The 21,389-nt window shown below is 37.5% G+C and overlaps 2 protein-coding genes across 10 annotated transcripts in view; both read right to left on the reverse strand.

Annotated features, from left to right (window-relative positions):
- The window catches only part of lbr (lamin B receptor), a 31,970-nt gene extending 26,178 nt beyond the window's left edge, over positions 1 to 5,792 (reverse strand). For 2 of the 4 annotated variants that reach the window (XM_086060840.1, XM_086060837.1), the window contains exon 1: positions 5,643 to 5,792. The gene's annotated coding sequence lies outside the window, so the exon portion shown is untranslated. Of the gene's footprint in view, positions 1 to 226; positions 325 to 1,298; positions 1,464 to 5,642 lie in introns of those variants that run through there. The other 2 variants (XM_086060838.1, XM_086060839.1) reach the window with 2 other exon arrangements.
- Positions 5,793 to 7,179: 1,387 nt separating this feature from the next.
- Positions 7,180 to 21,389, reverse strand: part of enah (ENAH actin regulator) — a 106,315-nt gene continuing 92,105 nt past the window's right edge. For all 6 annotated transcript variants that reach the window (XM_086061286.1, XM_086061285.1, XM_086061284.1 and 3 more), the window contains 8 exons: positions 20,851 to 21,191; positions 19,256 to 19,389; positions 19,051 to 19,099; positions 18,716 to 18,767; positions 18,215 to 18,287; positions 12,824 to 12,908; positions 11,491 to 11,548; positions 7,180 to 10,091 (listed from right to left, as the gene is read on the reverse strand). In XM_086061286.1, coding sequence (XP_085917412.1) covers positions 10,054 to 10,091; positions 11,491 to 11,548; positions 12,824 to 12,908; positions 18,215 to 18,287; positions 18,716 to 18,767; positions 19,051 to 19,099; positions 19,256 to 19,389; positions 20,851 to 21,191 — 830 coding nt within the window. In that variant the 3' untranslated portion in view covers positions 7,180 to 10,053. The remainder of the gene's footprint in view (positions 10,092 to 11,490; positions 11,549 to 12,823; positions 12,909 to 18,214; positions 18,288 to 18,715; positions 18,768 to 19,050; positions 19,100 to 19,255; positions 19,390 to 20,850; positions 21,192 to 21,389) is intronic.

Below are 21,389 nucleotides of genomic sequence, written 5' to 3' on the forward strand. Positions count from 1 at the left end.
TCTGTTATTCAGAGTAGCCCAAAAGGAGCCCAGTGCTTACAAAGAAAGGAAACAGCTCAAGCATGAGCTGCTCCGAGCTGCTGATTGCTATATAACTTTAAAAATGGGCTGCGTTTTAATGCAAGCGGATCACATCGCGGGTCTCCCTCTCGAAAAATACATACACCGTTTAGACAGATGCCCTATGGAAAAGCTTTTCTTTTTGCAGTAGTTTTAAATGGCTTACCTTAACTGAAATTCTGCGTCACATTGGAGCCCAAAGTAGAATCCTGATCGTTTACTGTGCATCTTGCTGCTCTAAATAGTAAATAAGTCATACTACACTATAACTTACACAATACCACGGACTACTTCTTCTACTTCCATTTGATGGTTGTCAAATACTTTTGGTTCATTAGCGCCCCCTTCTTTAGCATAGATACCTATGGCTATTGGCTAGGAAGAAGGCCACTGGCGGTAATGCACGACTTCTTCTTTCTTATCACGGTTGGCAGGTGCTTTTTGTGCATTACTGCCACATTAATAAATGGAGTGCATGCATGTGGCAGTAAAACTACATTAAATGAAAGAAAAAAGCGAAAGACTGAACACAAATACCCCCCAAAAGAAGTAAGCTAAGAAATTGGAAATAAAAACACAAAATGTGGATGCATAATTATGCACTATGACTGTGTCTCTTATGCCAATTTGTTTTTATTTATTTATTAACCACTGGAAGCTTAGCATAAAAACTGTCACAGGAATGTGAATGTCGTGATTTGCCAGAGTGTTTTTGCCACTTTATTTACATAGCGCTGTAGTATTTATTGTTTTGACCCGGTCATGTTCAATAAAATTTACATGATAAATATAACTGCATTGGATTCAATTATATATTATGTAAATATTCATTTTTTTTTTTTTTACTAATGATCCAAGTAAGAGAAAGAAGTTTCTACTATTTGCAACATTGGTACTTCTGAGAAATGTCTTCCAAATAAAAGTAAAAGTGGTACTGCATAAAATCCTTAACTGAAATGAAAATCAATGTGAATCGTGAATTGAATCAATTTTGGAAATCTGAATCGATACCCAGCCCTACTAATGACCACAGCTTTACCCTCAAAGTTATTTCAATCATTTTCAGGGGGAAGGTTTTGAAATTCAAACAAGTTGTGTTTGACATTAGAGTTCAGTAGAAAACAATGTAGTGGTAATGCACAAACTAAAATCAAATTATTAGCAGCAATAAAAAAAAATTTTTACCAACAAAAAGAAAAGTTGATTTTACACAAATACTTACTGGCGGGTTGGCTTACCAGGATTACGAGAGGCAGGCAGGCAGGCAAAAACAAACATGTACCAAAGCACTAACCAAGCTTAAAATTCAGAGGACAGGACACGCCCAAAGTTACTCCCTGTGATCATACTACTGGCTTGTGTCCTGGTCCATATGGGATGCCACTCGTGGATTTGGAATGCAGTTTCCCATCAGATGGCTCGGAGGCCTGTGTGTGTGTTGGGAGGGGCAGAGTGGGAAGTGTGGGGGGCTTTAAAAAGTCACACCCACTACAGAAAACACCAAGCTCCACCTGGTATGCCCCTTTGAAATGCAGCATGTGAATCTGATTGGGAAAAAGTGCCACCACGCCACGGATCTGATAACAGACCCGCTACGCTACCATAACAACTCTTGTCTTTTATGTACTGCAGCTCCTTCTGTGATGTAGAAAACGCTTCCATTATAAAAACACAAAACAAAACATAGTATATGTTTGATGCCATAATAATTCAATGCTAATTTAGTCATTGCCATGTTAAAATGTAATCAATACTTCATTTTCAGAAGTGTAACACTGCAATACAAGACAGTAACCAAACTTTATACAGTAACCCTCAAACGTCAATTTACAGCTAGTAAAATGATAACCGTGGATTATTATTGGTTTTGCATTTTGGCAGTGATTATTATGCCGTGACTGGCAACGCTCCTGCTAGCTTGAATTTAAACGGCTCTGATTGGTCAATCGCTAGAGCGATATATTTTTGGCCTGGCATCAATTGGCTATTTTATCGTGATTGTGCGTGTTTCTTGCCTCGCTTCACTAGGGCTGGGTATTGATTCTAATTTCCTCAATCGATTCGACTACAATTCACAAGAGGTCAGTTTGATTAGATTTTCCCTGATTCAATTCACTTCAGTTCAATCAGATATAGATTAATTATGGAACATCAATTCTTCTTAAATGTCAAGGACATGATAACAACTCCACAAAGATTAAGTTCCAAAGTAAATTTTGCGGAGGCAGTAACTGGTCAAATTATTTGGTTTATTAATGAAAGTAACACGTGTTAAAATCATTTAAGTGTTACACAAACATTAACATCAGCAAGGATGACATGAAAATATTTTTATAATTCTAATTTAATAATTGTAAATATAAACTTAAAATATTATGAATTGTCTTAAAATGGAATAAAACAGGTATTTCAGAAATGTAAGAAAATACTTTTAAATTCATGTGAACAGTAAATTTTAAGATAAAAAAAATTGTCCTTTAACTCTTTGACTGCCAGACGTTTTCAGAAAAGGGATGCTGTGGGTGTTTGGACTATGGAAACACATATACTACTAAATGAAAGATTGAACTCTCATCTTTCATCAGAAGAAAAAGTTTGTTTCTACCTTATTCCGTTCTTCAGTAATCAACAATAGAAATGGTTAGTTTCACCCAAATGCTCTTGTTTTGGACCAAAATACGGAGAAATCAAGCTTTTAGTGAAACGATATTATTTCATGCACTAGTGAATTTGACACCTTTTTTTTTCCATGAATGATGCCACAAACATCTAAACAGTGCTTTACTTATGTAAAACACTACCACCAACAATGAAAAAGTGTTTTTTGATAGCAAAATACGTTTATTTACATTCAACAGTGTAACAATTTGACACAACAGTTTGGCAAACTATTTACAAATGTGTGCAACTGTGGTACTATTTACAAGTATGTGGATGTTTCAACTACAGTTTTTCTTTTTGTGTAACACTCCCCTGCGTGCAAGGAGACGCAACAGGATTTGCATAACAGATTAGTTTCACTGCGATTGCCTCTTCGCGTGCACTTTCTTGCCGGCCGTTTTTTCCGGGGAATAGCAAGTATATACTGCAGTGTGTGTTTGGCCATGTTGCCATCAAGTCTACTATCAGGATCATGATACGGTTACGTTACGGTGGTGTTACGTCTGGCTTCCTCATGTCCTTCAGTTCCTATACCGGGTGGTAGATGTTCTGATCCATCTTATCCACTCCATTCATGGTGGCATCGTAGTCCAGAACCAGTGTCTTCTCCGTGATCAGACTGTACCCGCTCCACCGATGAATATGCATTGGCCTCGGGGTACTCTTCATCGTCCGATTGAACGTCCGCCTGTGCTCGGTTGTGCTCCGCGTTTTCCGGCGTTAGCATCGCTAGCCGGTGAGGCTTTATGACGTGATCATAGCCGCGCCGCGTCAACGCTTCCAACTTCGGCGTCAACCTCGGGAGTCACCATCATCATCATCATCAATGTGCATTGGTCGATGCTTTTCGACTACTCTTCATCGTCCGATTGAACGTCCGCCTGTGCTCGGTTGTGCTCCGCATTTTCCGGCGTTGGCATCGCTAGACGGTGAGGCTTTATGACGTGATCATAGCGGCCGCGTCAACGCTTCCAACTTCGGCGTCAAGCTCGGAGTCACCATCATCATCATCATCATCGTCGACATCAATGTGCTTTTTAGTATTGATCGATGCTTTTCGTCTTTGAAAAAATGCTAAAGCGTGAGCTGCTTGCAACCGGTCGCCATTGTTGCTTCATCAGCCATTGTCCCCTCAACACTCTAGCTCCGCCTCACGTCTTCTACTGACGCCCACCCAATCTTGTCCAAAGAGTCATCGCTGCCATCTAGGGGCCAAAACTAGTCATGATACTAACTAGATCTGCTTGATACTTTCAGCACAGCTGGCCAAGGCTTTCCTCCACCCGTTTCCCAAAAAAACGCCATAGTGAACGTCTTTGGCGCCCCTCCGTAGGTTTTTACTAAACGTTATTTAACGTTTTTGGCAGTAAAAGAGTTAAAATTCTATTTTCGCCAGAGTTTATGGGAAAAAAATTGATATTTAAATGATCGATTCATGGTTTTATGAATCGATATTGGGATCGATTTTTTAAACCCAGCCCTACACTTCACCCTCTCCTGTCTTTTTCATTAAGTTTTCATTTTGTTTTGCCACCAAAAATATGCTATTGACAATTTCGAGCTTAGGCCACAAGTCAAAATGGCGGTCTCAGTAAAATAATGCCCTCCGCTCATTGAAATGCATTAGACTTTGGACTGTTGTAATTTGATTTGTGAGGATTATTTTGATTTCAAAACGTGATTAAATGTTGTTTGACTACTATAACAATCTACCTGGCTTATGTACTACAAAAGCAATATGATACATCGTTTGTTTTCACCTAAAGGAAGCATTTGCATCGCATTGCGGAAATAGAAATGCCCGGATGTTCGGAATTGTCAGCCTTAACCATAACCATAACCCTCAGAGCAGGGTTATTAGGCAGTGGGACACACTTTGCACTTTATTTTCAGCAATCAAGTTTTCTATTTCTTTAATTATGGAAAATTAATCAACATAGAGCAAATCCAACTCCATCATGGCAGCATTACCAGACATATGTGTCAAATAAGGCGTTGTTCTCATGCGTTTCGCGGCAAAATAACTAAAGTATTTCAATAAACACGTAGTAAAACATAACTGCTCGTTCACAACTCACGACTGGCTGCAATAAACTGCAAACAATACTGTAAAGAAAACGGGGGGAAAAAAGCAGAACAGTATTTAAACCCGTGATGTATGGCGAGTAATTTTACAACAAAATAACCAAAATCACTTCAGAAGTTCTTACATAAATAGCTATGCACTCTGCCCAAACCCGTGCTATTAGGCATTCCATGTTTTCTTTTGTGTCACTTAACCACTTGATACACTTTTAAGGGCACCAAAGTGAACAAGAAATAGAAGAAAACACGTCGGTCTCAATTCACCCCCACCCCCCCATGGCTGTTTCTTTTACGTTAGCTTTAAAAACCGACGTGGTCCCGCTCGCTGACAGGGGGGAAAACGTCATGCATTCAAATTGTGTTGACGAAAAACACACACGCACACGCTTTCTGCCGAGAACCCACCCATTAGTGCAGCGGTGAAAAAACGTGCCCCTCTAGACAGCTAAGGCGTGTGGGGCAGAAGCAAAACAAATAGCAAGTAGGTAGCTACTCGCGGTAGCGTTCAAGTCTGAATTAGAACGTCTTCCTAATCGTGAGTTAATAGTGTAAGTTGTAACAACGCAACCATAACCAAGAACAAAACGACGCCATGAAAACTATCAAATAAAACTATGAGTTTTGGTAGAAAAGATATGAAGCTACGGTTTTGTTTTGGTTTCAGTAAAACCAACGGAACGAAGTCCTTTCCAGGAACTAGTCGGAGTCACTAAACCTCAGAGCTAACCTCCGTTCAGAGCTAACAAGCAGCTAAAGCCAATAAAGTCCCACAAAAAGAAACGGAAGCAATTTGATCTTACGCGTCACAAACGTGCGTAAGAGACAGATGCACTTACCACTTGGTGCGATAAATCCAAATATGGCGAAAACGGCTTAAAAACTTCACACAACAAAGTTCCGACCTAACAAATCAATCTTAATATTTAGAATTGCAAGCCCGCTAACGTCTGACGTAGGCGTGTATCTCCCGCCCTCTCGCTAAAAGCCACTGGTGACCAGGAAGGCGCGAAGGCGTCTGATTGGCCAGCTCCGCATTATTTCAAACGGTTCACCATGATCTCATTGGTTGCCACAAGATTTTAACTGCGTTAGGACGCGCGCGCGCGCACACACGCCGCACGCACACGCGCTCAAGTAAACGCACAGTTCAGTTTGATGGTTTGTGTAAAATAAGGTTGTTGGGCTTCAAGAAATAATTTACAACAATTTAGATAATGCAGCAATCCTGAAACGTCTATAATTGTAAACATAGTAAACAGAAAGCTGCACTGCAATATTGCACCACAAACTGCAATAAGCAATTGCGGCAATCAATGTAAACTGACAGAAGCACCACGATAGATGCTTTACTGATAGATGTTTTACAGGCATACATGCTTTTTAGTTGCCTAGTCCAATTATGGTAACATTGGCAGCTCAGAGTGTTTTCCTGTTTCAGCGCTTCGCCGCTCAGCCTAATATGGCTTCAAGTCAAACAAAACCTCAAACGAACTGCAGATGCACATGCAGACCTCGATCTGTCACGGCCTCAAGCGACAAACATTTTACAGCCAATAAAATGCAGGAAGCTTCCTTTCATACTTGCACTGACATTCATTACTGCAGGAGGCTTGCATTGCAACAGGCAACAGTAGGACATTTAACCTGGTAGTCTCATATAACTTTAAAATCCACAAATTATTAACAATTTGTGTTAGAATGTTTTTGAAATGAGTTTGTCTGCCGAGCTCTGATACATTTATACACGAGTGTGAGGTCAACAGCTGAAATGCTGCATGGAATCTATCACCACCGGGCCGCGCACAAGTAACTAACTAAGTTAACTCATTCACTCGCAGCCATTTTCACTGAGGCAACCCACTTTGCTCTCGGCTATTTTACTGGATTTTGACTGATCTTGCAAGGCTTACAAAATATTGTGTTCTATTACTATAAAAACATGGAACATACCAAAAGAAAGATTAGAATATTTTGTTTCATCAGGAAAATAAATATATTTGTATCTGTTTCCGTTTTTCAGCAATTAGCATGAGCATATAACTAAGTTTTATCATTAATCACCTACCTGTTGAAAACACTGGCAAAAAGAGCTTGTTGCAACATGGCCCTGGTTGTACTCTGCTGCCACCTGCTGGCCGTTTATTGTAAAAACTACCATTTTTTTATGCAACCTCTTCAGGTCAGAGGCTTTTGTATGCTCTAGCACAAAAAAAACATAAAATAAACCCCCCGCATAAATACATTTTAGGGACCATGGCAATATTTCTAATAGAAAGTTTTTATACGTTGTTGGGAGCAAATGAGTTAAGAGCCTGACAAATTGCTACATACATAAGTGCAACTGTAATAATAACAGACAAATAAAGTCATGACTTTTATGTCTTGTATTGCAATTTTATTTACCGTAACTTGCTCAAACAAAACAAAAATGTTAGCATGTAAGAAAAGACTCATTAACATGAACACAGTAAAATAGTACACAATGTGGATGTTAAATGAACACGTTTGGAAACCCAACCTTTGAAACGTGCTGTGCCTTCAAGCTTTAAACCGCCTTTCAAAAGTTTTTGCAAATTCACAATTCCTTTCCCTCTCATTACATAAACAAGTGTTTCCATCATCAAACTGACAAGTGACGTTCCAAGTCCCAATTCCAAATTAAGCAAAGAAACCAAATTTGTTCAAACACATTTAACTGGCATAATTCTTTCAAAATAAGTGTGAAGATTTCCCCTTCGCGCTTGGAGGCCAACGTCTGATTGTACTTCATAGAAGAAAGAAAGAAAGAAAAAGACTCAACTTGGTGGAAACAAGCAAGCAGATGTTTCCTGTTGAGGAACAGTACCAAGGTCATTGAGCTCTCCCTTCAACGGAACATACAGAAATATATAACATAAGCATATATTATGGACAAATATTATTACTAGTCATCTATTAAATGCAACTTCGGAACAAGGCACAAGCCACATGGATTCAACAGATTGTAACAATGAACCTTTCCAATAAGTGGATGTACTGTGTATTTAAGATATGCTTCTGCTATGACATCTCCTGACATTGATGATTGAAAAATAAGCAAGGCGACTTCATTGAGCATGATTGTTTGTTGAGTACTTTGGTGAGAAATAGCCACACTGCTGTTGTCACGTTGTTGAGTGTGTGTTATGGTTTCGTACTAAAGTGCAATAACCTCTTGGTTGGATCTTTATAAAGAGATGAAGCATTAGAAAGAAAACAATTCAAACCTGTATGTCTTCGCTGCTTTGGCTTGAAAACCCAATCCGTTTTAAAAGATAGGGTGCATTTTTTTTAAATGTTGACGCCCAAACAGAAATTGTTGCCACTTCAGCTTATGCTGCATGTTTTTAGCCCAAACTATGAATTCCCTGACCAAATAAGAGTCAAAGTGAAATCTAATTTGTTGACATGATAAGAAAATAGTCACATTACATTTCATTCATGACTCATATTTCTGATCTTATCAGACAATTTTGAAGAAACATGATATTTGGGCCATCAACTAACATTGTATATTGTTGCTGCTATATGTAAAACACTTATGTTTATTTTTTTCTCTCTAAATTTTACATTTTTGGGACATCTGCATTCAGTTTCATCCCAAAAACATAAAAATTAAAAAAATTACAAAAATGGACATAAGTGTTTTTCACACAGCAACGACAATATGAAGGATGGAACTTTTGTCAAAATGTAAAAAGCCGTACAGTATATAAATATCTGTTACCACAACAACTTGTAGACTTTTGTCACAGCTAAAAAGTTACCAATTCAACAAATAAAAATTCACTTTAATTTAAAATTTACCGTGTCTGACAAATTTATAGCTTAGCCATACATGCTTGAATGCCTGTTTAATGAAATTATTATAAAATATTTTTTAAAGGTATTTTGGACCATGGCTTTGGATCTCATCAAATTAATTCTTCAACCATGAGTTTGGAGTGAGTTTTTGACCTAAATTGTCTGAATACTTTTCTGTTATATTAAGGCCAAAAAAAAAGCACAGGTGAAAGACTGAATGGCACATTGACATCCTTGAAGACACCCCACACATGATTATGCACTCCAATAGTACAGTTTTGTGGAAAAATTAAAAACAGACAAAATCATTCTAACAGCAAATGACACAAAGGATGCAGTATGATTGTATGTTACAAAGATCGATCAGTTAGCAAACATCATTGCACACAGTAATTTTCTTTTCTCTGATACGCCGTATGAAAACATGGTTGAAGGGGCTTTACAACAGATGCTACACTTATTGCTTGTCATAAACTTGTGAGAGTGGATGAATTTTCTTGGCAGATTATTATTTTTTGCCCTCTGCTTTTAAAGGAAAAAATGAAATATTGACAAAGGAGATAGAGAGAAGGGACACAAGTCCATCTACAGTGTCCATGCTGCAATAGCATGATGGGTGTGAGCACTTTTTTGTTTGCTGGAGCGCTAGCACGGCTGCTGTCTGACATGCAGCCTCCCTCGCCTTTCAACAAAAACAAAGACGATGAATAGATGCAATCTGATTATGGAGCTACTTGATCGATAGGCTCAAACAGATATGATTTTCTAAATAATCTCTTTTGTACATATTTCGGTTCAAACAGCATTTGAGGAAGACGAGCTTTACAGCGTTCAGCAGTGGCGGGCCGCCCCATTCACATTCATTCACACTTGTTCAGTCACACACGCATGCTACTGCTATGGCATTATGGGACGTGGGGTGGGAGAGATTTTCCATCCCTACTTTATTCCTGTTTCTTAATAAAAGGTGCCTTTTGATAGAAAAATCACCAGAACAATTTCTGATTTGCTTCTGCACTAATGAACTTTACAGTAACTTTGAAGAGTTCCTTTAAAAAAAAATAATAATAATTTTTTTTTGAAGTATTTTCCTCATTTAAGGACAAAAACGGAAATGTTTTTTTTGCATAAAGACATGCGTTTTTCTTTCAGACTGCTGAGTCCTCCAGGATGCGATGTCCTCAGCAGGAGAGTTGAAAGTGTGAGGAGCAGGAGTCCAATCTATGAGAGTTATATAAACATCACCCAGGATGACGCCGCTCCATCCCAGATACCATCTCAGGTATTCGTGCGTGGTTGCCGTCTTCATTGTCATCGCCGCTACTAGCTTGACATCTTGTTCTGTGCGGCTGTATTGTCTAATGAGTGACCCAAGTTGGGTGACTCATGTGGGCTTCGATTTGTAGAAGAGGTACTATGGATCATCTATGCTGTACTGGACCTGCCCAGTTCCTCCCTGATTGCTGAGGACACACAAGAACAAGACAAAAATTTGCTTTAGATACTAGTTAAGTGCTTTCTTACACTGTTTTTCAAATCCTGTACCGTAATTCTGAAAAAACTAGAGCGGAAGTTGCAATCTTTTTGATTTTATGGACATAGTTTGTTTTGTTTTTGGAGAAAAAAACATTTACATAGCTTAAATATACGAAAACCTTGATGGATTGTCACCCACATTTATGTGCACAAGTATATGCATGTCCACTTCATATTCCAAAAATATTAGGATGATAAGCTCTTACCTTGTGGCAGATGATTTGAGATATCAATGCTTTCAGTTATGAGTGTGGGCAAGGTACAATTTCTACGACGGCGTATTAGGAGCACGTATAAATATATTTTTTTAGAGGGCACGGGCAATATTCCAAGGAAAAAACGTTATAAACTGGCAAATTTGCGAGAAAAAAACTTAGGAGAAATACATGTAGTAGTGTACTACTCGGATGTTTGTGCCAATACTTTTCCGCCGGGTTTTCAAATAAGGAGATAGTAATAGCTTTAACCATATCAATGTTAAGCATTTGCACTTTTAAGCATTGGGTACTGCCAGAAACAAAGACGTCCACACCCTGAGGATCAAGCCTTTAATTACACTAATTTGTTAAAATGTATATTTACGTTTCCAGAATTATTATTTACACATTCATATATATATATTTTTTTTGTACAAGTAGCTAAATTGATGTGTGAATCTGCTGCACTGTGTCATTCACCTGCATTTACATAAAGTATGCTAGCTTCTGATTGGTTAGTGTTTAGTCAATTGATAGGGGATCAGGAAGTGTTGTCACTCAAGCTGCCGTGTATGACGAGTAAAGTTTAAATTAAGAATGAATCTGTCTCAATCCTGCCTTTTCATTTTATAAACAGTGACCCATTAACCACTAACGAATCCTCGCATTGATTAGACTATAAGCTATGTATTTTTCATAAGTTTCTGAGTTTTTTTTCTTGCAAATCTGCCACTTTATAAAGTCGCAAATTTACGAGTTTTTTTTCCTCATAATTTTGCTACCACCCTCTAAAAATATATTTATACGTGGCCCTAATACGGCGTTGTAAATTTCAACGTGTACCTCAAGGCATAAGTGTGTAATTAATTTTCAAGCCATGCAGAGGGAGATTACTGCTTGTCATTGTACATTAACAAATAAATTATTTAGCCCTCTTATTATTGTCACCTGAGCCACATTGTACTCAGTAGCCAGAGAGTGGAAAGAGAAAGAGAAAAGTGTGTATGTTGACATTATTGTTATGCTTAAACTGGCAAAAATATAGAAAAGACCATTCATAATATTGCTAGACTATAGTTGCTATTAAAGTTGAGTGCAAAAGACAAAATTAATGAAAAGTGCAAATTACCATCAATGAGCTCTTCTTTTAGCTTTGACAGCTCCTTCCTCATCTCATCCATAATGTCCTAAAAGGGCACAAACATTTGCATCTCTAAACACAGCACTCAAAGTGTGATCAATGTCATTAAACCAAAGAGAAACAAACATTATTGTGACGTTACTGTCCTGTTTAAGAGGAAGAGCAAATAATGACATTTGGGTTATTTATTTTACACCAAAAGTTGGATGAAATGAATAATCCACAAAACAAGCCAATTCATTTTAGCCAACTTTTTGTCTCAAATGAATAACCCAAAAATTGAACGAATAGCCCCAAAATAACCCAATTTCAGTCAAAAAGTGACCAATACACTATTTGGGTCAATTTGACCCAACTTTCTGGATTCTTTTGCACAAAATGACCAAAAAATGGGGTCGCTCAGGTACAAAAGTGTAAGTAAATGAATGAAAAATGAAACAAACAAATAAAGGTTAATTTAGTATAAATTAAAACAACCCCAAAATTTGGGTCATTCATGTCTGGGTTATTCATTCACCCAAAAAGTTGGGTAAAAACAACCACATTTCTTTAAGCCCATTTTTGGGTTAAATGAATAACCCAGAATGTTGGGTCAAATTGACCCAAGTAGCAGGTTGGTCCCTTTTTGACCCAAATTGTGTTTTTTTGGTACCCAACTCTTTTTAGAGAGCACAGCAAATGATTCGTCCATTAATGTTCTCTGAACTACTCTGTTAAAAATGTTGGGTCAAAAGTAACCCAAATTGGGTAAAATATCTAACCCATGCTAAAGTCCAATAGGGATTAAACCGATGCAGAGTTATTTATACTCAGTGGATTGGGTTGCGGATTTGAACTGGCACATTAGGTCAAGATTTTGATCCAACAAGGGGTAAAAACTACCCAAAATGATGAGTTAATGTTACGAAGAAATGGGTGACCACGTTATCAGTGCAGCTGTAGTTAACCCCCACTAATTATTGCCCAAACCCAACTTCAACCCAATCTGCTGGGTCAAAAATAATTAACCCAATCTGCTCAAAATGTACACCTAACCAGTGAGTGGGTTAGGAAAATTAACCCAGTACTTTTAGTGTGTAAGGCAGTACTGATGAGGTCTCGCCTAACAAGAAGAAACAAAACTCCTTCACTAATGCTAGCTAAGCATTACGTCATGTGTTTTGTGTGACTTGATAAGTATATTTTTCACAACGTCAACTGAATTAGGAAAATGTGTAAAGTATAAACTAGAATGGATTTACTGTAGAGGTTTACATACAACGCTGCTTCACAAAACAATCAAAGTAACTCAAACACAACATTCAAACGCAATTTCACCAACCTGTTTCAATCTGTCATAGTCAACAGCTTCTATTGGCACGCCGTTGGCACTTAAGGATGCAGTAGGTGTTGGAGTCGATTTAGGTCTGAAAGAGACGAGTGGGAGAGTTAGACTATGTGTGTGTGTGTTTGTGTGTGTGTGTGTGTGTGTGTGTGTGTGTGTGTGTGTGTGTGTGTGTGTGTGTGTGTGTGTGTGTGTGTGTGTGTGTGTGTGTGAGAAAGAGGGAGGTCAGAAATCAGCACAATGTTTGTATGAAAATCAAATCACCAGTGTGTATTTAGTATGAACACACAGCATATTATGTCCCACTATAGTCATTTAATTAGTGCTGACACTGTTTCAACAGACCCCGACAGAAGTGAAATCTACTAATTATTTAATAAAAACATTCTCATAAAAAAAAAAAGTCTAGCAAATGGATTGATGTGAAGTAACTTTGAACAACTGAACATTCATCTGCACCTTTGGGAGCATGTACTCACCTCAATAAACGATAACAAATGCACAGACACACAAACAACCTACCTAATTGCTTTGCAGCATGCCTGTCTAAAATCTCACTTCTCAATGCTACTGTTGACAAAAACAAACACTGTAGCTTTAAAGAGAGTGACAGGAAGTAAGACAGGAAGGAGACATGCAACAAAAGGAACGTTCACTGGTGGGTCAGTCATTTTTTGTTGTTGTTAAACATGCTTAATGGGAAGTCAACTCCCCAAAACGTTTTTCTTGACATTAATATGTTCTATGCAGCCCCACTGGTCTAAATATGGTATTCTGGTCAATATTGTGTTAGTGGAATACGAGTTAAGCAGCAAAATCCAGCTGTTTATATCCCATCTCAGGGGGCGGCCATTTTCCTGTTGACTGAAGATGACATCAATGTTGATCAGGAATATGGAGAAGGGTGGGATTTAATACGCCTTGTGACTTCTTCCCACTCCCTTTTGAACATGAAAAATCCATGTTAGGTACGCTTTGTTAAATTTAGCTTGTTTTGTAGTTTCTTTTGTATGTTTATTATTATTTTTTAATTATTATTTTATTATTTTTTATGTTCAAATAAACTCAAACTCAGGTCTCAAGTAACAACCAATCACAGCTTCAGAAAACAGGTGAGCTCTGATTGGTTGTTGCGTGAGCCCCGAGCAACTGTGATGTATTCTTCAGTCGACAACAAGTGTCAAAATGGTCGCCCCCAGAGATGGATAAATAATGGCTGGATTTTGCTCCATAACTCACATTCCACAAATGTAATATTGATCAGAATGTCATGTTTAGACTAGTGAGGTCACATTTAACATATTATTGTCAAGACATGTTTCATGTTGACTTCCACTTTAAACAACTACAGTAGATCATATATCCAATATAATAAATAAATAAATAATATAAATAATGACTTATTTAATGACTCTTGACGTGGCTATCTATGAGGCTGTACAATTTGGTGACAAATAAGATGTTGGGCCTTGGTGGAGGACAGTTATTTTTCTGCAAAGCTGCATAATGTTCATGTTATTAACTATCATTTATATATAATACAATTAATGACACCTGCCCAGCTGTCTGCGGGTCGGATATTTAAGTTCTGTATGTACACCAGGGTCTCCTTGCTTTTTCCACAAATTTGTACATCTGCAGTATTTGCCACAAACCTCACTCTGAAGGTGGGACACTTCTAAATGTTAAGTCTTTTTCAAATCAAACTGAAAAAATATAGCTGCACCTACAAGCACACAAAGTGTACATGCACACATAGTGAGGAGCGCTTATCTCTGGATGCCTGCTGGCGGTCCAATGATAATTACACTGTCAAGTCTACACTGCACTGGGCGTTCCTCTATATTTAGAGGGAAGGTATGCACAAGTATGTGACGCACATATGGATTTCCCTGCTTTCAGTTTAGAGCAGCATGCACAAAAAGTCAATATCACACTGACAATGGATTAGATTCAATGCACATAATGTCATTTTTCAAACAAGCGATGAGCAGAGCTGCACTGCAAGTTGGCTGTGTAAGGTAGTTTAACTACAAAGAAATCCGGATTCATTCCAAATGCTTGTATGAGAGCATTTTAAAGGAACTGCTTTCCATTAATATCAATTCCATGACAAAACAGGGGAAGGATTTTGAAGAAAAAGGGTTCTCAAACGCTCACAGGTCCTCAGTCTACCTGTTGGAGGAGTCTGTTGTCATGGGATTTCTCCACGGAGAATCTCGTCTGTGTGAGCAGCAGAGACACTGGCTTAACATAGAACACCTTCGTATCTGTCTGTATGTCCGCAGACAAGTCTGGAGAATTGTACCGAAAACTCACTCGCATTTATAGATTCATTGTAAGTAGAAAAGCGCTATGTAGTGAAAAAAGAAATTCAGCCTCATTTCAATTTGTTACATATGGCACAATTTTCTGATTGCATTTCACTTCAATTTTTTTTCAGGGAGGGGTCTCTTTTACAACGAAAGAGAAAGAAAGATGAGATATTTAATAAGTTAGAAATTGCAGTTGAAGGTACACTGTATATTCCCACAACAAGCGTTTTTTCACAGTTAGCGTAACTTGTTATCCAAAGAAACACATAAGCAACTGGACAAAGTGCAATTTCTGCAGAAATTGCGTGGGAATGCTGAAAAGATGAATGCATGTGCTTAAATAATTTCAGTGAAATTATATCCCATTTCCTGATATAATAGTCAGTTGGTATCGAACCATTGAATGTACTAAAATGTGGTCCAAGCGGGGTTTGAATCCAGGTTTTCCGTGGTGGTAGGCAATATCTCCAAGCACCGAGCTAACTTGACTTGTTCGAATTCATGGCTAATGACGTATTTATTTTGAAATGTGTCATCTGATGCTGAAAGCTAACATGCATCTAATCATTTCAGTGAAATTATAATAAATTTCTTGATAGGGTAGTCAGTTGGTCTACATGTATATCACTTAGCATAATGGCCATGGGTGGGATTCGAACCAGCGACCTCCTGGTTAGTGAACAAGGCATTTTAATTACCAAGTGCGCCACTGAGCAGTATCAGAGAGCTGGTAATGATGATAAGTTGTACGCAAGGAAGTGGGCGTGGGAAGTGGGACTTAGAAAAATTACAATGTCTGTCCCATTAAAAATGAATGGGGAAAAGTTTATATTTACCGTTAAATTGTGCCAATACTGTAGGTAATGTGATATCAGACGATATATATATATATATACCCCGGGAGGCGTGAATTTTTGAAGCAAGTTGAAATTTGATCGGTGTAAATCGGAAGTATTATGTGGGAGTTGTTACACAGCAAAAAAGTGTGGAGAATAAAAATCACAATAGCATATGTGGGAATGCTACAGCATTACCACAAAAATATTTAAAACTATTTGGGACACACACAGAGCTACTAATATTCAGAGAGAAACTACCATTAACAAAAATGGCTACACCTCCACCTCTTGGGGCTGACATCAATCAGTCCTAAAAACTTTGTATCCGTTAACAGCAATGTCATTATCACAAACTTGATCTGTAATCCACATTTAAGAAAACACAAAAATGGCAGCCTTCATTTACAGAGCCCAAATACTAATATAGTCCATTTTTTAAAATGAGGTTAATGGATTTGCCATGTTACAAATGATGTGTTGATTGTGGAGGTAGCAACATGACGCCTGCTGCTCACAGAATATATTTTACACTCAGACATGAAAAATGTTGAATTCATAAAACAGATATTCAGATTCACTGGTTTACTGGACAGAAAGCACTACAGACTGAGGAGAACTGACAAAACTGCAACAATATGAGTCCTTTTTTTAAATATCATTTGAGATCAATAAGGTTGTTTTTTTTCCAACAAAGAAAATAATTACTAAAAATAAGAGACAGTGCTATTGAAAAAAAAAAAAGTCAAATCAATAGGCTCTTACATAATCCCCAAAATATATGCCAAAAAGTGTAAAGAATAGAATGTGAATTGTTTGTCCTACTTTGACCCAAGCGTCTTATGCTAAATTGTGTCAGGTATTCAAAATAAAAAATAATTTGATTTAAAAAAAAAATACATCAGATAAAGTGCCTTATCCTAGTGTCAACTCTCGATGAAAACTTTCCCCCAAGATTTGTGTTGTATAGCTCTATCTTCATGCATTGCTAAAATATTGCTAAACTATACCAGGGGTCAGCAACCTTTCATGTCAAAAGAGCCATTTTAGGCCAAATAAATAGACAGTAAATCTGCCTGGAGCCACAAAACATTTGAAGATTTTGATGAAGGAAACAGTAATGTACTGAGGGCCCAAGAGCTCATTCGAGCTGCACCACACAACACAAAAATAAGAGAGCAGCATCCAATACAAAGATATTTAGTTTCTTCTAACTTTCCTCTTCCGTTTTTTGGATTTTTGTTGTTGTTGTAATTTTTCAGACTTCGTTTTTCATACATTATAGATTTTTCTGCCTTTCTGTCAAATTTCTGACATTTTGGGCAATTTTATAAACATATGTTAATTTTCTGCCTCTTCCTTTTTTGCTATCAATTATCTGACATTTTTGACAATTTTGTGGACATTTTATGGTAATTTTCGGGACTTCTTTTGTTTTTGGACATTTTATGGTTACTATTTGAACGTATTCTTTTCTGCCTTTAAAAAAATAAATTAATTAATTTTCTGACTTTTTTGGAAATTCCAAAGACATTTTTCTGGTAATTTTCTGCTTTCTTTTTTTTGTTTTTGGACATTTTATGGTTACTTGTTTTTTTTTAAAAAATGTTTTCTTTACTGCCTTTTTAAAAAATTTAATTCTGAAATTTTGGGCAGTTTCATGGACTTTTTATGGTAATTTTCTGCTTTTCTTCTTTTTCATCAACCTTTCATCTCTGTTTCTGGCAACTTAAAAATGTAGATTGACATTTTTTCAAACATTTAATTATTCATTTTTATAATTAAAATCAATAATTCATTTAAAGAACATTTTATCTTAGAAAGAAATATTTAAAAAAAATATTAATTTCTATTTCTATTTCTATTTTTTTAGTGACCCACAGGGAGCCGCAGGAGAGGAACTAAAGAGCCACATGTTGCTCCAGAGCCGCAGGTTGCAGACCCCTGAACTATAGTATTGCTTATATTCTAGCAGTAAACTGAAAGTCAGATGAGCGCATTCGGCCAACATAAGCTTTAGTGATGTTAGCAAGCACTGGGCAACCCCATCAGTGCATCATGCTGAACCTAGTCAAAGCTACTTCAACAATATTTCAGTGGACTGAAAGGGACTTTTTTTCTGGTTCGTAAGCATTTTTTAGAACATATACTCAAACCAAACAATAAATATAATTATAAGAAATTTTCTTCAAAAAAACAAGAACAAAAAAACTATAGTGCTGGCAGAGATACAGTACCTTCCTATAACTGGTGATTTGCTACCATTCATAGTATTGTTGTTTGTTCTTTCCCATGGCTTCCTGGGCATGTCTGTAGGGAAAAAAACCCACACGTAAATATTAAATTTATATATATATATATATATATATATATATATATATATATATATATATATATATATATATATATATATATATATATATATTGAAGATTTTGATGAAGGAAACAGTAATGTACTGAGGGCCCAAGAGCTCATTCGAGCTGCACCACAACACAAAAATAAGAGAGCAGCATCCAATACAAAGATATTTAGTTTCTTCTAACTTTCCTCTTCCGTTTTATATATATATATATATATATATATATATATATATATATATATATATATATATATATATATATATATATATATATATATATATATATATATATATTATACAAAAGGTATGTGATGCCAGTGCATACAGTATACAACCATGGCCCTTCAGTGTTGGCTGTTTGACTCTCCTGACACTCACCTGGTGTGCTACATGCAGACACTTTGGGGGTCGTTGTTATCTCACACTCTTCCTGTTGGATAGACAAGAGAGAAGAGAGACAGTCAGACGCAGAATACAACATGAAAAAAAGAAAATAAATAATAGTATACTAGTGAAACACAAAATGAGTTACATCACAAAGCTTTTTGGCCACAACTCTATATTGTCTTTTGACTACATGCAACCGAAATGAGGCATGCCGAAAATTCACAGAGCTCAGCACAAAGGAATTGAGCAGTGAGCTCAGACAGGAATGTTCTCAATGTTGTAATTGCAGACATGCAAATGAACAGAACAGATCAGATTAGACTTACTGATTTCTGGTCGGGTTCAGGTGAAGAGCCCTTTTCTGCAATTCTTCTTCTATAATAGACAAGAGTAACATTGAGACCTTGGTATGATTTCTTTCATCTCACATTTACAATACAATGCGACAGGCACACAAATGAACTGAACACAAAGAAAACAGTTTTTCAAATTGATATAATAATAATAATAATAAACAAACTATGATGGTACCTTCTTGCCAATAAGGCGCTCATCTCCTCCATGAGCCCGCCTCCTCCAGGTAGAGGGCCATTGCCTCTGGACTCAGATTTGGCCCCAGCTGTCCCCAACAAGGCTGCTGCCAGAGCTGCCCCTGCATCATCACTCTGGAAACATTTTCCAAATTATTTCCTCTTGGGAATTCATGTTGTATAGTTTTGGACACAAATACTCGACAACTGACATAAAGACGTCACTTAAAAAAACAAAGCAGACAAAATATATTACTGTAATTTCTCAAGAATAGCACGCCTTTTTTGTTTTAAAAAAATCATCCAAAATGTAGTTGATATTATACTGATGTATGACTACTAATTCATCACATTATGTATATGTCTACTAGTACCTAGGGGTTGTGAAAAAAAAAAGTGTACTTGGTTTCCAAATAGGACAAAAGTGGCCAAAGATTTAATGTAAACAGTAGGGATGGGTGACTACTGATACCAGGTATCGGTATCGAGCTGATACCTGGCCTTATTTTAAGGTATCGGTACTCGCATTGGAGGACAATACCTCTTGTGGCCAGTTTATGATCAGGAACTATAAATTAGAAGAATAGATTATTGCAGTTAATTGTATGCGTTTTTAAAGAATTATTAAAAAATATATATCTTTCAATGTTTTTTGGGGCAAATTTTATGTATCAAAAGTAGACTTTACACCGATCTGATTGGCTAAATCGGGATTAGACGATCTTCTTGCATTTTTATGCAAAATCGTGTGTCTTTATTTGTCCCCTTGATTAAGGATGTCATTGATTGGTTCAGTGAAATAAGACATAACATGTTATAATCAATGTTTAAATTTTTTTTTTAAAATTGTTTATTTGGGGTTTTTCTCCATGCATTCCAATTAGAGTCAATTATATGTTTTTTTTTGCTATCCGTGGGCCAGGCCTGTCATTTTCCCCTGAAAACAAAGGTGGTTGACTGTAGAGTAAATATAAATGTTTTTTAAACAAATATATTGCTCCATCTTCTGATCGCATCAGTAATCGGTTATCGTTTTTTTTTTTTTTTTTTTTCAAACTCATAGCTTGCTGATCGGTGATTCGCCGAAAAATCCTGATTGTCTAAAGCCTAATCAAAAGTACTAATGGCATTGGTACTCCGTATCGGTATCAGCAATTACTCAAAAGTTGAGTACATGTACTGGTATTGGTTTGAAAAAAAGTGGTAGCAGACATTACTACAGGCTTTAGCCCCTGATACTAGCTAGCTAGCTCCCAAGCAGGTAAACAAGCACCATGGGAGCTACCTAGGGCGCTAGCTAAAGAGCTAGATAGCTAGCTAGCTAGCACCTGGGGCTAAAGCCAAACTGTGGCAGGGTTTTTACTTTCTGGACTTTATTTTGCCACCTCTGCATTGCTAGTAATCAGTAAATTATTGATATAGTTAAAGATCTTTAAGTTGGATATGACAAAAATCTGACAAAAATTAAGACTTTTGCAAAGTTATATTATATTTGCATACCATGGCTGAAACTGTTAAAAAAAAAAAGGAATCGACGTAGACACAAATTGCCTACACAAAAAGTAGAAATGTCTAAAAGTACAAGCTAGTGCTCACCCTTGGCACTTTGCGCAGTTTAGCTCCTGCGAGGGCTGCAGCCAGGCCTGAGACGGGGCGGTCTTCTACAGGAGAGAAGAGGCCAGCGGGCAGAGGAGGTGCTGGGGGAGGTGTTGGGGCCCCGAGAGGAGGAGGTGGCCCGGGTGGGGAGGTCGGGGTCCCAACCGGGGTCAATGTAGGCGGCAGAGGGGGAGGCGGCGGTGGGGGAGGGTGTCCGGACGGCGTGGTGGGGGTGGCGGCCGGGGTAGCCGCCGCAGATGTCACAGTTGAGCCGGGTGGCAGGGGCGGAGGAGGGGGAGGGGTTGGTGTGGGTGTGGTCAACCCTGCTGGCTGCACATTGTCTATGGGTGAGGTGGTGGTTGAGAAACAAAGAAGAGTTTAAGGATAAAACTGTTGACCTTTAGTTTACAATACAAAAAAATCACATGGTTTATATGCTTAAGAATGTAAAAACAAACAAAGAAGGGTATATTTTCCCCAAAATTGTGCAAAAAAAAAGAAGAAGAAGAAGTTAGTCCTTTAGGGGCAGGGCAGCATGC

The sequence above is a fragment of the Leptonotus elevatus genome, chromosome 18 (genome assembly GCF_054856555.1).
Source record: "Leptonotus elevatus isolate MCC_2025b chromosome 18, RoL_Lele_1.0, whole genome shotgun sequence".
NCBI classification, from domain to species: Eukaryota; Metazoa; Chordata; class Actinopteri; order Syngnathiformes; family Syngnathidae; genus Leptonotus; species Leptonotus elevatus.